This window comes from Styela clava, chromosome 4, assembly GCF_964204865.1.
Source record: "Styela clava chromosome 4, kaStyClav1.hap1.2, whole genome shotgun sequence".
NCBI classification, from domain to species: domain Eukaryota; kingdom Metazoa; phylum Chordata; class Ascidiacea; order Stolidobranchia; family Styelidae; genus Styela; species Styela clava.
In genome coordinates, this window is record NC_135253.1 from 635,168 (window position 1) to 651,315 (window position 16,148).

A 16,148-nucleotide genomic window follows, 5' to 3' on the forward strand; every position below is an offset into this window, starting at 1 on the left:
ACATTAATGACTGCTGTAGTTCAGTATCATCTAATACGGCCTCAATTAAATAAGAAAACATGATATGAATAATGACAATTTATATTTCAGCAACCTATTCTAGTCGAGGTCATTTCAGCATGCACAGCCAACAAACATTATCTCAAACAAGTTTGAACAGGTTTGTCAAATCTTTGTTTTATCATTCACTCTAACTGTGAATCGTTATTTGCAAACATTATAATTTCTATTTAGTGGCCGAAAAAGTGAAATTTCAAATGATTCAAGATTTCAAACAGTGATGCAGAGCATGTTTCCAGATGTAGGAGATCCTTTACGTCGACCTCCAGTCAGGAGTAGTTCTTACACTGGTCCGTCACAGACACAAAAAGGGTGAGTTGTATAGATAAAAGAAATTTAACATTTTCAAATTATGATTATGTAAAATTTTCAGAATCATTCAGGTTATCTATTGGATAGTAAATAGTATTGCATAATTTTTATCCATTATTGTTTTAGTACTGTGCGAGGCACAATTAGTGCAAGTTCTGTATTGAAGAAAGATGAAGATCCAACTGGAAAATGGGGCATCGCGGTCCATAATTCCACAAAGAAACGACCACATAGTGATGAAGGTGTGCGCTTCAGTACAGACTCAACATTACTAGCACAAGAAAAGCATAGCCGTGCATCTCTTAATGATCTCAACACACGTTATATAAAGCAATCATCCGGACGATCTGGTTCTCCTCATCCACAAAAAATAGACTCTAAAGGTACTAAACACCGACCAAGTCCTCTTGGCAGAACTCCAAAGAAAAGTGCTTGGCAGCTGCAATAATATTTTTTGCAACCTTACTCTTTTTCTTTTGGTCTGTCAATATGCGCACAACATTCACACTGTTTACTATTAAACTATGGTCATTCTGATGAAGCAATTCGAGGTCTTTATATTTTGGTGAAGTGCTTATTGAACAGTGTAAGGTGTGAGTCCATTTTATATATCTTAATATATTGTATATAAATATAATTGTAGTTAGTATCATTTTTTGACAATCTTATACTGTGAGAATCTTAGTAAAAGTATTTATATTTATGTGTTTATTATTTTTTCCATGTTCATCATTAATACTCGTGTGTTCCGTTTTTAAAGCTACAATTTTTATTTTCTATCTCTTCACTATTATTATAATTCTTCATTTTTACAAATTATTTTTGACGGCAAGTGCCATTAATCATGTGCTAGAGCCAATTTTTTACCTTTTTCAAAATCACTGACAAAAGACTCATTCAGTAAAAGTCTGCTATATTTTTATACATATTGTAAAAAGTGTAATTACAGTATTTGTATAATAAATTCGAATATTGAAATTGTCCTTGTTTCTGTCATACTTCATAGATTCAACACGGATAGAATCAGTTTTTTTCAAATAATGAAAGTTAATAGTATGGAAATAAATAACGTTATTACTTATTTTCCTTGCTATGAGTTTTCTTCAGTCGAGTATACTCCATTTTGAGCTGCATTTTATGAGATTTATTCACATAATTCTGGCTGTGAAAAGAAAGTAATGAAACGTATTAAGAATATATTAGTAAGTCCAAAAACATGGAAATTAGGACAATTATTGAAGCAAATATTTCTTCACCTGTTGATGAAATGTTTATGCACTTTTTCCGATTTTGTTTCTGAATTCGAGTCAGGATCAGGAAGTCTATGCAGCAATACAGACAGCTTCTTTGATTCTTTCTGTTTCCAAAAATTAAATCATTACCGACTAATTTCTTTCATTATAATAATAATGCACTATTTTTATCATGTCTGCATGTGGAAGTCTATTTCATTCCGTTAGTAATTGTCCAAGACAAAATTGAAAATAAACTAATTTTGGTTCTGGTGATGTCTGTTCTAATCAACTCTGATACATATATTTTTGAACTAGCGCCCAAATGGCCACAATTATGACTAAATCTGATCTAGTCGCTTACTTTTAGCTTTTCTGCAAGTAATTTATTCTCCACTAACTCCGACTTCCACTTCTTGAATATCTGTTTAGACTTGTCTTTAAATATTCTGTTCACCTCTTTCCGATTATGAATTTGTTGCTGCAAGTAAAATACTTCATTCAAAAGTATACTTTTATTACACATATTTAAGCTTGTTTATACACATACTTCGTTTAAAGCGTCGATGCTCTTCCACTGCTTCATAATTGACATTTCTACAAATTTTCTCTTCCCAAGCTTACCACGTCTTTTCTTTTCGTCTCCCTTTTCATTGAAGGACTTCTGAATTTCTCCGAAGATTTTGTCAATGCTTTGAATAATTGGACATTGTTTATGAAATTATTCAAAAACTGGAATCATTACAAGGACGTAGCTTGTCATATGAATATGATCAAGCCGTTTTATCGACTTTCCTCTCCCCTGGTATAAATATGTAAATCTTATTCTATCCTACAACGCTTCATCAGCAAACCAGTGACCATCCAAACACAGGATTGTAATTTATTTTAGATAAACCCGTCTTGACAACGTACGATACACATCAAGGAATCGAACTAAACAGAATCAGGGAAAACGCGCAAAATATCGGCAAGCATTTAGAACGATAACATTAAGTTCACGTGCATGTCTAACGCAATATAAACAATCACACAAAATAACATGAAAATAAGTAAAATAATATATACACAAATGATGAGAACGCATGTACATTATATCTGGTCATAGCTTATTAAATTGAGGGGGAATGATACTCTTATTGAGAGTGAAAATTGTGAGTTGTGAAAATGCCTAATACGATTATCTGAATAGCCAGAGAATTGGCCGGAATGCAAATTAAGCAAAATGTAACAGGGAGAAAGTAAAACGATATTGGGGTAAGAACTCACACGCAAGGTTTTTGGTTTACACCGGTCAATTGGAAATATAATATAGTCTATAATTGTTAGAAACTAATAAGGAAACTGAGAATTTTAGGACTCCCGCTATTATGACAGCATTGCGTCCCAAGCTAAAATTTCATAAATTTACCACAGCGTTTGTTCAAGTAATTCTATCCTCGGCGGTGTGGTGCATCGTGCAAAGCGTCAGACTCAGACACCATGGAAGGGTAACGTTACCAGTCGAGTACGGTACCATAACCTGTGCTTGTACGTAGTGATGTCGAACTTACTCGTGCTCAAGTGTTTGGTTTGTCTTTGAGATTGATTGATTCATTCCTATCTTCAGAAAGCTTAGAAGTGTGATGAAAATAAAACAGGTGCTTCGCTTTCACAGCGTCCGTCGCCCGCGCCAACTTGTATGCCGCACTGTCCGTTCAGCTCAAAATCACTCTTCCGTCGCATAATCGATGGGTGTTTCCCCGAGCATCGATTTCCTTGTTTATAGTCGTCACAATGACCAATCAGCAATAAGCCTACGATGACGTAACAATAGCAATTCATGAAGTCGCTCAGACACATCTACGCAACGACTTGCCAACTTGGAATATTTTTGGACACGTAGTGGACATAACGATCGTTTCAATATTATGTTGTTGTTGTTCTTGTTCTTGTTCTTGTTGTTCTTGTTCTTGTTCTTGTTCTTTGACACGTTTTTAAAAAGTCGCTTTTCTCTTCGAATACTGGACCAATTGCTTTGAAATTTTCAGTGGTTAAAGATAAAAATTTTCTCCAGAAGGCTATTACTTTTTTTTTTCGCTATGACGTCATCAAAATTATGTGACTCTACGTGTCCATATATTTGAGCATAGCTCTCTTGTCTATATTTAGATTATTTTCGTATAATTTAGATGTAATAAATACCCATTCAGATTTTATATTATTTTCTAGATTGTTTTAGCATTCATTTAGATATATTTAGATTATTTTAACAAATGTTATTTTGCATTGTTCTCTAGTGGCAAAGAAGTGAAGTGCAGTTCATGTTGTCACAAAACTTGCCTATGAATGACTCATTATATCACAAGCATAACTATGCTGTGTGTTAACTAAGTGTGTTCGTGTTATCGTTATTTAGATACAATTACAGTAAAATACGAAAATTCAATATTCTATTTACTTACAGAATCTTCAATAAATATTGGTATTTGTATATTGTATCTTTGCATTATTCAATATTAGTGTATTTGATATGCGGAGATTGCAGAGAGAAAAAATTACATCCATATATAATTATTGTGCAATTTTCCACTAACGTTCAAGCCTCCACTTATGAACATCAGCTATAAGTTGGTAATAATTGAATTGAAAAATACATTCACACAGGTCAGATGGCAACAAGCTTTCAATTTTTCTCATGATAAATACCTAAGTTGCCCTACTTGTGTTCCAAATGACGTATTGACTATCGATATGAGTAATTATTTTCTTTATATTAGAATTTTTGTTTTTTATTGAAAATGTAACTTTGGTATTTTGGATTATTATTTTTGAACTTAGAATATTTTAGATATTATTTGTTGAGATTCTAGATTATTTTATCTTTGAACATTAAACATTGCCTCGTTTTCGTGGTTTTGCAGTTTTGTCAGTTTTCAGTTGTCTTTCCAAAAAATGATTGTAAAACAAATAACTTAATTGTCATTATGTCTTTCGAAGACTTTTAGTTTACTATGCAATTCAAGAGTCAAACAACAAACTGTTGTAGTCCGGCAGATAAGGGGCTATTTTGGGCCTAACCTTGTTTTCAGACATAAAGTTTTTTTATTTGTGATTATTCATCTTGGGGTATTTTCCCATCATTTCTACATGGGTGTGGAGTTTGCAGCCTTGAGCATTTTTTTACGGCTTGATATTTGTATTAGTGTTTTTTTGTCAAATCTGTGTACCATAATGGCGCACAACCTCAACCCTAACCTGGTACACATACTATGTTCAGCTTGTGCGCCATATTGGTGAACCCTGCCAAAACTGAGAGACGACCGTGCTTCTCTTGCATGTTGTCATGCTGTCCCTCGAATTCAGCTACAGCAAAAAATTAACGAAAACGGGTGTTAAATTTTATGATTTCATTAATATTCTCGACAATGAATGATATACGAGTGGTAAAGTGCCAAGTTATTCCAACAACATGATCATGTTTTGCCCCAAGAGATCTAACTACAAATATTAAAAAAGTGAGGCCAAAAAAGTTACACTACAACATAGTCAAATGTGCTGTATTTACGATAGATAACAGGTTTACCAAAAAGCATTACATGTGAAATGGTAAAATAAAGACCAATTTAGCAATATTAGGACTTGTTGATATGCATCTGTTGATGACTTTAAGTGTTTGTTTCGGAGTGTTTGTTTAATGACAGAATCAATTGTGGTTGTTGAGGATGTTTCAAAAACAGCTTGAATGGAAAAAAGTTTTTACAAAATGTGAAGATTTGAGAGTAGTAGAGAAGTAGAAAAAATACTCCCATGTTTTCTTCATTTAATAACCATGCCAAAGAACTTCTCCGATAAATATACACAGCAATTGCGAGAGGGAAGAATGCCAAGATGGGATTTCATTTCATTGCAAACCAATATCAGCGATTCTTAGATATATTCGCACATTCTCATCTGAACTGCGTGGAAAAGATTATACCTAATTACACACTTGAAAAACTATGTCAGATGAGCGTCACATTATCGAATATTAGTGAAGGAATAATGCAATGGGAAAACATATAAGGCGTAACTTTCAGTAATATGCAATCAAATAATCTTATTGTAGAATATATATTCAAAAACATTTCGTCACGCCAACCGCAGTCCGAAACTTTTTGTCTCTGGCTAAGCTTAGATACCAATTGACACTCGTGTAAACTGGTAAGAGGCAGGTTTCATATTGAAACGCCACAGGATGAAGCAGATTATATGAGTATCCATGCCCCAGCTGTCATTTGAGTGGGTACTGCTGTTTAATGCAGATAATACTGATCTTTTGAAGCGCAGTTTTTACCACTTCATGGCAGCTCATGCCACGAACGTACGCGGCGTCTCTTGACATGGTTTTATCGCGCTATTGCCGGTATATTTACAAAGTCTTGTACAATATTTTAGTTTATCATGTGGAATTATATCTACTTAAACCTAATCCTGACCCCAAATACATCAAAACTGTATTCATGAGAAAAGCGTTACAACTTACCTACCCAATATTTATCACCATCAGGGGCAGCCCTGCTATTACAGCCGACATGCCGTGGTTACGGCAGCAAAATTGGTGGTATTCGATTTGCTGCCGTAATCACGGCAGCTCGCTATTGGTTTGTGACAGCTAAAAAGTCAGTCGCCGTGAGTTTGGTCGGCCATGGTTTGGAAAGCCCGCCATGGTTTTGCGGCAGCTCTAGACGCCACAAAATACTTGAAACTGCACTTGGATCTTTTTATCTTACAGATTTACTGGCATCACCGATTTAAGGATGACAAATGATGAATATCGATAAACCAGTTGAAAACCAACACGCAATATTACAAAACTCACTTACAACACGCGGTTTAAATGAATGTGACTATATAATTCGGCATTGTAAAAAAAGCTAAAACTATTATTCTTTAGAACAGCATACAAATTCTATGGGATGAAATCATACACATAAGCTCGTCAAAAACCTATAGGTCAAGAAACAAGTGGAATTTGAGCACGTGCGCAAAAATGTGCGCGTTACCACGTACAACCGAGGCACTCAGGAAAATGTGTGTGATGTACTAGTGATTAAAAAATGTTTGACTCAACTCATAACAGGTGCACATCTCGGTTCCGCATACGCATACCCTCTATCTCCACAAGGATATAACAATTTGGCCTAAGTCAATGCTGAACCTGAAAGGTTCCGGTTCTTCGAAAAGTAAACACGTTACACATCGTTAGATACCAGTGGACGGTTTTACATGGCCTCGTTCGGAGCGAAAGACAAGGTCGAATATTTCAATCCATTTCAACTAATAAAATATTTCCCAGGTCCCGAAATTTTAAGCAAGAAAACGAAATGCCCGCGGCAACGCAAATGCAGTTTGAAAAGTGAAAAAGAAAGTGGCTAGATGCTGTCGATGGATCTTGGCTTATATTAGGGAAATAAACTACCATTCATTGTTATAAAATTGAATTTCTGACATTGTGAGGAGATTCAATGTTACTATGTATGCAAAACTAACCCATGTTGTTAAGAAATAATTGTTTTTAACAAAAAGGTGCTCCCGGAGTATTCGTACCAAGATGGCGCACAGCCTGAACATTGTATGTGTACCAGGTTAGGGTTCAGGATGTGCGTCATCTTGGTACGAATACTTCCGTAGCGCCTTAAAATCCAATTAGAAAAAATGCTCAACATTAAATACTCCACATCCACATGGGTATCATTATTTATGTCATCGACATTATATCTAAACAATAAAAAAACGTTATGTCTCAAAACAATCTTCGGCCACGATTCTGCCGGACTATTATAAACTGCTTGTCTGAGGAAGTCGGATTTTGGTCAGAAGAAACGTTTACAGACATACATTTATGTTAGTTTACAGCAGGACTCTTGAAATTGCATAGTATGGTGTTTTATTCCTCAATAATCCTCATAGTTAACAAATTCCTCAGCTTTATTACTTATCGATTTTAATCGGTAAGTATGTTGATAGGTATTTGTCTGTATGTCTGTTAGATGCACACGATATCTCACGAAAGCGATTGAATCTGCTCCAGATTTTGCATGTGCATTCATCTTATCTCGGACCAGAAGCCTATTGATTTTGGGCGAATTATGTCGTATAATTAGCGAGTTATCAATTAATTATTGATATAGTGATCTAGATTTTTGTAAAGAGAGAGAATTTTGAGACCCGCCGAGTGTGTGTGTGCGATGCGCAGTGCGCAAGTTACAAGAGCGGATGAATCGAAACTGCAGTTTCTGTTTTGGGGGAACCCTTAACTATCGATCGATAAGTCTTCGGTTTCCAACCGATATTCTCGTTTATTAATGCCTCGTTAACCTCAAAACATCTTCATAGTTAAGAAAAAAAATGGAGAAAATTTCGAGTTTTCGAGATCAGTTTGATAGGCAGTTTCAATTGCCGGAGAAAGTATTTCAATATGAATAGCCCATCTAAGCTGTTTGCAACTGTTATGATTCTCATATACCTTAACGCTTTTTTTTAAAGACTCCTTTGATACATTTCATTCTTACAGGTATAGCGCTGATAGCAGCAGCGATGATAGCCCGCAACAGGTTGGATTGGTGGAGCATTGTCGTTTTTTTGTAGTACGGTATCTAAAATGATGAAGAACACATATTTGGAGCAACGTAAGTGTTTTTCGACAAATGAAAATACCACTAAATACTCACTAATACTTCCCATACATAATGCACTTTATATGACGTACTATACAGTCCTGCAGTGCTTGCATACTAGATTATATCTACACTGAATCTCGAAAAGTCACACAATCTGAAATGCCTTGTATATTCTAAAACTTCAACTTTCAGCCCACAACTTGATTTCTTACCTCTCCATCGCTTCATTTCTTTCAACTCCTGCATAACTTATCATTGCTGCCGAGTTTCTTGTCGACTTTGGGAATTTAGACAAACTGACAGCAACGTAAAATTGGTTACTTTCCCATCTTTCTCACAAATGTGCATTACACACACGGTCATTATTTTCTGAATCAAATATGCTTGTAGCCCAGGGATGTCCAACCCGTGGGCCGCATGCGGCCCACAGGAAGAATTCGTTTGGCCCACTTAAAGTTTTCATATAAATACGGACATATAAACATATTTAACATAAAAATTTCCTGGTATGATATCAAATCTTCCTAGAATTTGGGCTATAATTTCACGCGACTCCGCAATAAGAAAAGCGTTGTTAGCGCCACAGAACATGATTTTACAGAGGGCCACTCAAGCGTGCTACATTTGTGGCGATGCAATGAGTTTTCTACCGATTGTGAAGTCATCAAGGTTGAAGTCACCTAACGGTACTGTGTTTTATCGAATGTTGTTGAACCACAAAAACAAATCCACCGGTACGTCTGGAACAAAAAAGATGAAGCTTGAGGATGAAAATCGGAATTGTAAGACAGCGATGTATGCCTAATATGCAGAAAAAACTGTTCCGAGCTTGAAGTCTTATTCCGAGAATTTGGAAAGTCCAAGAATTTGAAAATTGTAAAGTCGAAGCATAGGAGTACACTGACGAACGAAAATTTGACAAGCCAGTTAGTTACACTGTGCGGTATCAAAACTACTCGTTGATATTAAACAATTTTGCAATGGCAATCAAAGTTTCGAACTAGTTAAAGAAAAAACTTCTGATTTTATTTTTGACGCCAATGTATGTGCACTTTGCACAAAAGTTGAGTTGAATTTCATGGTCCATGGTCTTTGTGTGCAGAAATCCGTAAAATTGTTGTGCAATCCAGGCGTTTGATTTAGCGACGCTCAAATTCTAACGTAAATCAGAATTGGGTTGGTGTTTGAGTTTGGTAAAAACGTTTGCGGCCCGCAATGAATTTCCCCATGAAAAAAGAGCCCGCGACACTAAAAAGGTTGGAAATGCCTACGGTAGCCTATATAGTAGTATGTGTCTGCTGAATACTCAAGATTCGTCATTAAATTAATCATAAACCTTCCATACAAGCATGAAATATCGTTGTTTGGGGCGTATCATAACAATCAACAATAAGAAACGTAAACGAAAATTTCCACACGAAATTGAGACAACTCATGGCATCATATGCAACCATCAGTTCATATGCCACGAATTTTACACTTACTTTGTAAATGTTGGTCCTAATCTTGCATCGAAACTGACAAATAATTCTATGAAGTATTTGGGAAAACCTCAGAAAAATTCAATCTATCTGGAGCCTATACTAGCATATGAAACTATTTCCATTGTAAACAAAATGGATTCAAGAAAAGCTTCTGGTCCGGACGGTCTGTATATTCGTGTTCCAAATCTTATGATTTATATCATTAGCAAGTACTCTACAGATTTCTTTAAAGCATGCATGTAGCAAGGAGTTTTTCCTCAATGCCTGAAAGTGGCAAAAGTGACACCTGTGTTAAAATCAGGAGATCCAAACATAGTGAGCAATTATTAACCAATTTCAGTGCTCACAGCTATATCGAAAGTTTTTGAAAATCTTTCGCATTCCAGATTGACAGAATATTCGGACAAATTCGATATTTTGTCAGATAAACAATTCGGTTTTACATTGAAACACTCAACTATTCACGCAGTTTTAGACAGCGTTACTCATCATTATTAGGGATGGCGAAATCGAGTCCGGATTCGATTACAGAATCGATTCCATGCACCGGAATCGATTCTCGAGTTTGAAACTTTGTTTGCAAACAATGTGTAACGTTTAGTGGCAATTTCTTCACATATATATATATGTATAAACTGCTTCACTGCTATGTTGAGTTGCTACGACACCACAAACTTCACTATATATAATATATATATTATAAATATCGCTAGTAGGCTTTAACGTTTATTTATTTTAAAAATCTCTGTGGGTTTTGAGGGATTCGTTTTTTTTTTGTGCGGTTTTGTCTCCTGTGGCATATTGGATACCCATACTACTTAGTTTCGGCCTTCTTGTCCGTCCAGAATTTGAACATCGCTGTCTTGCTTGATTTCATATGGTATTGCTTGGGTGGGTATATTTTTTCGGTAATATGTCGAGGAATCGAGAATCGGAATCGAAAATTTAGGAATCGGATAAGAATCGAATACTTGTAAGTACTCATACTTGGCATCCTTAATCATTATATGAATATTGGGAGAAAAAAAACATTTTGTTAACATTTATGTCGACTTGGAAAAGGTTTTTGACACCATTGATCACTCAATATTATTGCAGTAAATTCATCATTATGGTATACGAGGTAAACCATGGCGCTGATCAAAAGTTACATAAGCGAACGTATGCAATATGTCATTTATGGTAATGTGAGGTCTACGTCAAAACATGTTAATATGTTTATACCACAAGGTTCTGTTTTGGGGCCTCAATTTTCTTGACTTTTCCGTGTAAATTTCTCAGTGAAAAATCAGATTCAGATATTTATTTTACCGTGCAAGAATCAATGTAAAGCAATAAACGCACACAAGAATAAAAAAATACGGGAACACACTGATTCATAACAATTGATGAGGGGTCGCGAAAAACTCAATTAGTCGTCTAATCAGCGATACCTGAATTGAGCAGAAAATATAGGGAAGAAACAAGTTTCAAAGAAAATTAACCAAAAAACACAATCACGAAGAGAACAACAATTAGTAATAGGAACTAAAGAAATTAGGAGAACCATTATTTTGGGTGAGTTTGGTGGAAAAACGATTTACATAATAAGAGTGTTCCATATGAGTGCACATCACTCTGCTTAAAAAATAGGTAGTGAATGCTGGAGGAAGTTTTTCGTTGTGGTGGTGATGGTGCATTAATTTCAACATTTCAATTTTGTAAATATCAACCAAGTCTACGATAAATAGGACTAAGACGAGTGCATATTCTACATCTGAAATCGCTTGATTCTGTAGAATTTCGATGCGATGCAATAAGGTTTTATCTGCTGAACCACGCGCCACAATACCATATTGAATATGGGATTGAAATAAAGAATAGGAGACCATACGTAAAGTGGTTAGCTATGTAAAATGTCGAAGCTTGTATAGTATTCCCACTGACTTGGCTAATTTAACAGCCAGGTCAGATATTTGAACGTCCCATGCACTTCATTTTGTTATCTATATATAAACCAAGATATATATATGAATTGACATTTTCAAGTTCTGTATCATCAATTTGGACTGTCAGACTATTTTGAGCTTTACTTTTATTTGGTGATATTAATTACCATAGTTTTTGATTTATCGATGTTTTTTGGCTCTCATACAATTTGCTACTTTTGCAATTTCAGTGTTCACTCTCTATTGAAGGGCTACATGAGATTTGTCACTATCGAGGAGATTGGTATCATCGGCAAACAATTTGGAAAATAATGAAGAACAACGAGTTATGTCTAGAGCTGGGCATTTCGAATCGCCGCCATCTTATTTTTTTTTCTCATCGCCAATGGTCAACGTATATTCCTTAATTTTTTTTTTATTGAAGCCTTATTTTTTCAATGCATTCCAGACATATGACTATTTTCTGTAGTGATTTATTGATAAAACGTGTTTCTTATTGCGTGTGAACGCTCGCAATTTGTCTGAGTGATGTATTCTACGTTTTCAGTAATTCATTCGTTGAAAGAATCAGTTACAATAAAAAAAATTGTATACAATTATATATATCTCAAGTATTCGAGATTCGATTCGATTCTGGAATCATCAGGTATTCGAATATGCCCAGCCCTAGTTATGTCATTAATAAATACAAAAAATCTAAGAGGTCCTAAACAACTACCTTGTGGGAACCCGTGAAACACCGGTAAGAAAAGGATTTGTACCTACTTGAACATACTGTGTGATCTGCCGCTCAATTTACGCCTTACGGTATCGAAGCTCTTCTTCAAATCTAAAAAGGTTGCACCAACAAACTCCTTTTTTTATAGTTTGTCATATATAAAAAATATAGTACCCAAAATGGCATACGATGTTGAAAACTGTTTTGGAAACCGAATAGAGATTAATTCATGACAACATATTTAATGAAAAAACTAGTAAGCCTCTTGTGAATTGAGCGTACAAACAAAAATTTTATCAATCGATGAAAGAATAGATATCGGTCTATAATTTGAAGCAAGTTTTTTGTTTCCAGATTTAAAAAGAGGAATTACCCGCTCAATTTTGAGAGATGAAGGGAATATGCCGAGTGAGAGATAGCAATTAAAGAACTCTGTTAGACACGGAGCAACAAGGTCAGCAACATATTTGAGGCCGGAATATTGTCTGGCCCAACTGCCTTCCTAACCTTCAGATTTTGAATTTCTACCAACAGTTCATTTGCGGTAGCCAAACTCATAAAAATGGACTTGCTCACGCGATTATGGGGAAGATGTTTGAAATTACCCGAATCATTTGAAAACTTCTCAGAGAGGCTGGACCCAATGGTTCAGAAGTACTTAAATTTGTTCGAAATCGAAAAGTCAAACCTAGTGATACTGCCATTTTTCAGACAGATTTCCTCAACTTGTTGCTTTGATTTATTATGTGTGTTTTTGATTTTGTTAAATATTTGCCATGTTGATCTAAGGTGTGCGTGCTGGTGGGCAGGCACATGAGATACTTCATGTTTTAAACTTTTTTGTAGGTTTTGCTTGCCCTCCAGAATTCTCCATTTTTAATTTAGGTTTGTTATGGAGTTTTCGAAATAAACTATCTATCTATCTAAGGTTACCTCTGTTTTGGACAATAAGGTTTTGGTAATAACTTCGTTTTGGTTTCTTTGCGATGAAGTCTTGGCTTTTTTTTATCTCCTCCACTTCAGAGGGATAGTTGAGATTTCACTTCCTTCAGAAATTCATCTAGTGATGACAACGACTCCTGGATGCCAATACTAGAGGGGGGAGAGTAAAGAAACATCATGGGCCAACCTTTCCATGGGTTGTTTAATGATGGTTGGTATTTCAAGTCTCAGAGTTTTTAATATTTCACTCTCAAGCACTGTTACCAGGTCGGACATTTTACTTTCGGGCAGTTTGGTAACTGTATAGGTACTAGCAGCTTGACGATCAGTGGAGCTTTTGCGCTTGACATTTTCTTGTACGAAGATCAAAAGATCGTAACTGACGTTTTGAGTTCAAGCAGATAGATTTTCAGATGTTTTAAGAATACATTATAGAGTATATATTATAAAGTATAGACTATGGTATTGCTCAGCTATATCTGCAAACTTAAAACAGCGAATATATAATCGATTTTTTTTGTGTATTCGTGCTCTCGTGTTAATTTGTGACTTCATTGCATAAAGATGAATGCGTTTGATAGCTTCTGTAAAATAAACGCAACTTCTTATGCTGTTCTTTGTTGTAAATTGCTTGGCTAGGGAGGTCTGATTTTGGTCAGACGAAACGTTTCTAAGTGTGCAGCAGGACTCTTGAATTGCATAGTTACAGAAAATGTGCAACTTTCGTTAATGGGAACAAGCTGTAATGCGTTTAGTGTGTTGATTTTCATACGAAACTAAAAAAATTATTATATTACCATATGTGCGATACGAAACTCATTTTATAGTCGTTTTCGAGGGCCTCGTCTCACGGTATATTGGAATTTTTAAGGGGTCAAGGGTCGGGGAAACGAAATTACTGATTGGAGTCTACTATATTATATACGACTTACTTTTGCCGCTCGTACTCGTAGCTCGCTTGTCGGTTGGTGAGTGGAATTTTCTTTTCAGCGTCATTGCTGGATCATAATCGGTTTTAATCTGTATCTACATACGGAGTAACTGCAAAATGGCGTGAGTACAATATAACAGTTTTTATGTTTTATAAACTAGTTATCAACATGATTTTGCATGAGAAAAATAGCGACAATGTGAATCATTGGTTAGTTAATGTTTGAGGGAGCCCTTGGAAATTTTCTACTACAAAAATGAAACGTTAGGAGCAATATAATATTTCCATGTTTTATTTGCAAAATAGGTTTTTAATCATTATTTTAGTCAAAAGACCCGCAGGTACCGGTACCTCCCAAAAAAATCCCCAAAAAATGATGACGTAAAATCCGGTACCGGTACATAACCACGTGAATATACAGGTAATACGGGTAGCGCTATAAAACCATGGCGAGAGGTACCGTGATTCTTTCGTGGCAGGTGCCATCATGAAGTGGTAATAATTGTGTCACCTGTTTTGCGCTGGTTTCCACTGTTTCGCGCTGTTTTCCTCTGTAATGCGATGTATTCAGTAAGTAGTACAGTAGTAAGACCCCCGTTAACAGCCTTAATTATAGTAACTCAGTAATTATCAATATTTATAACGATAGTTAGCCTACTTCTACTGATTGATATTAACATTTCATACTTGATATAATCCTGTAATCTGAACTCGAAATATGCTTGTTTTGGCTTTACAGCTTTAATGTTGTGAGTGAAGCGGTCTAGTCCACCTCCAGTCTGCCAGACCGCTTTATACATTCAACGACTGAACTAGGCAATACAGAAATCCCCATTTGGTATCAAGTTACTGCATAAGGCAGTAAGTGGACTCTCAAATACTGAAATATAGACAGCTTGACAATATCTTTTACCCCATATTTTCCTATACGTTTCGCTCCAGTTTACTAATTCGGTATTCAATTCGACAACTACAGTGCGCTTGCAAACAAACCAAGGAGTGAGATGACTGCTGAGGAGTTGGAGGCACGAGAAAAAGAAGAATTTCAAACTGGTCCTTTATCAGTGTTGACTGATTCAGTGAAAAACAATACACAAATATTGATCAACTGCAGAAATAACAGAAAGTTACTTGCTAGAGTTAAAGCATTCGATAGGTAAGCAGATTTTGCTATATAAAATATTGCTAAAGTATATGAAACGGTATTGTAAGTTCCCACACAGATTTGATTTATTCTCATGCAACAACAGTTTTATCTCTGTTAACAGGCATTGCAATATGGTTCTGGAAAATGTGAAGGAGATGTGGACAGAAACTCCAAAAACTGGTAAAGGAAAGACGAAGCAGAAGCCTGTTAATCGTGATCGTTTTATAAGCAAGATGTTTATTCGTGGAGACTCTATCATTATTGTGCTGAAGAATCCTCTTGCTTCAGCTGAGTCCAAGGCTTAGTTGTTTTTTTTTTCGCAGCTACATCTAGTTTGACATATAGATGCCTAACTGCTGTAGCTGCGAATATCATTTTTATCAACCTGCTTGAAGACAAATTTTCAGGTATTCCTGCGCATATATGTTGTACAGGAGCCAGAAGTCTGCAATCATGGTTTTATATTGATTTTCAATAAAAAGAAGACATTGTTTCAAATTGTATTGCGTCGAGTCTGCTATAGTATTAGTGTGCAGTCAATTTTGGAAGAAAACTATCACTGCGTCTGGGATTCTTTGAAAACTGATATTTAGATATTAAAAACTAGATGTGTATCTGAGCGTAGCTCTGTGCAACAAAAAATAAGATTTCTCAGCCCTAGTATATTGGGTGTTTGATGCGTCCAGTGAACTAACTTTATTCATTGATATTATTTTGTGACAATTTCGCTTGTAGTTATTCCAAATTGAAAGA

General features: G+C 35.6%; 3 protein-coding genes across 3 annotated transcripts in view; 2 read left to right on the forward strand and 1 right to left on the reverse strand.

Annotated features, from left to right (window-relative positions):
* LOC120326144 (polycystin-1-like) overlaps positions 1 to 1,361 on the forward strand; it is a 45,748-nt gene extending 44,387 nt beyond the window's left edge. The window contains exons 92-94 of the mRNA XM_039392380.2: positions 91 to 160; positions 235 to 372; positions 499 to 1,361. Coding sequence (XP_039248314.2) covers positions 91 to 160; positions 235 to 372; positions 499 to 820 — 530 coding nt within the window. The 3' untranslated portion in view covers positions 821 to 1,361. The remainder of the gene's footprint in view (positions 1 to 90; positions 161 to 234; positions 373 to 498) is intronic.
* Positions 1,269 to 3,346, reverse strand: LOC120326186 (uncharacterized). Its single transcript, XM_039392438.2, has 5 exons — positions 3,158 to 3,346; positions 2,155 to 2,296; positions 1,969 to 2,085; positions 1,629 to 1,729; positions 1,269 to 1,534 (listed from the first exon to the last, which is right to left on the reverse strand). The coding sequence occupies exons 1-5, from the start codon at positions 3,199 to 3,201 to the stop codon at positions 1,447 to 1,449; spliced, it is 492 nt and encodes a 163-aa protein (XP_039248372.2). The 5' UTR covers positions 3,202 to 3,346; the 3' UTR covers positions 1,269 to 1,446.
* A 10,863-nt stretch (positions 3,347 to 14,209) lies between these two features.
* On the forward strand, positions 14,210 to 15,893 carry LOC120326190 (small nuclear ribonucleoprotein Sm D2-like). Its single transcript, XM_039392441.2, has 3 exons — positions 14,210 to 14,370; positions 15,225 to 15,404; positions 15,517 to 15,893. Exons 1-3 carry the CDS (start codon positions 14,366 to 14,368, stop codon positions 15,698 to 15,700), a joined length of 369 nt encoding a protein of 122 aa, XP_039248375.1. The 5' UTR covers positions 14,210 to 14,365; the 3' UTR covers positions 15,701 to 15,893.
* Positions 15,894 to 16,148: the final 255 nt, after the last annotated feature.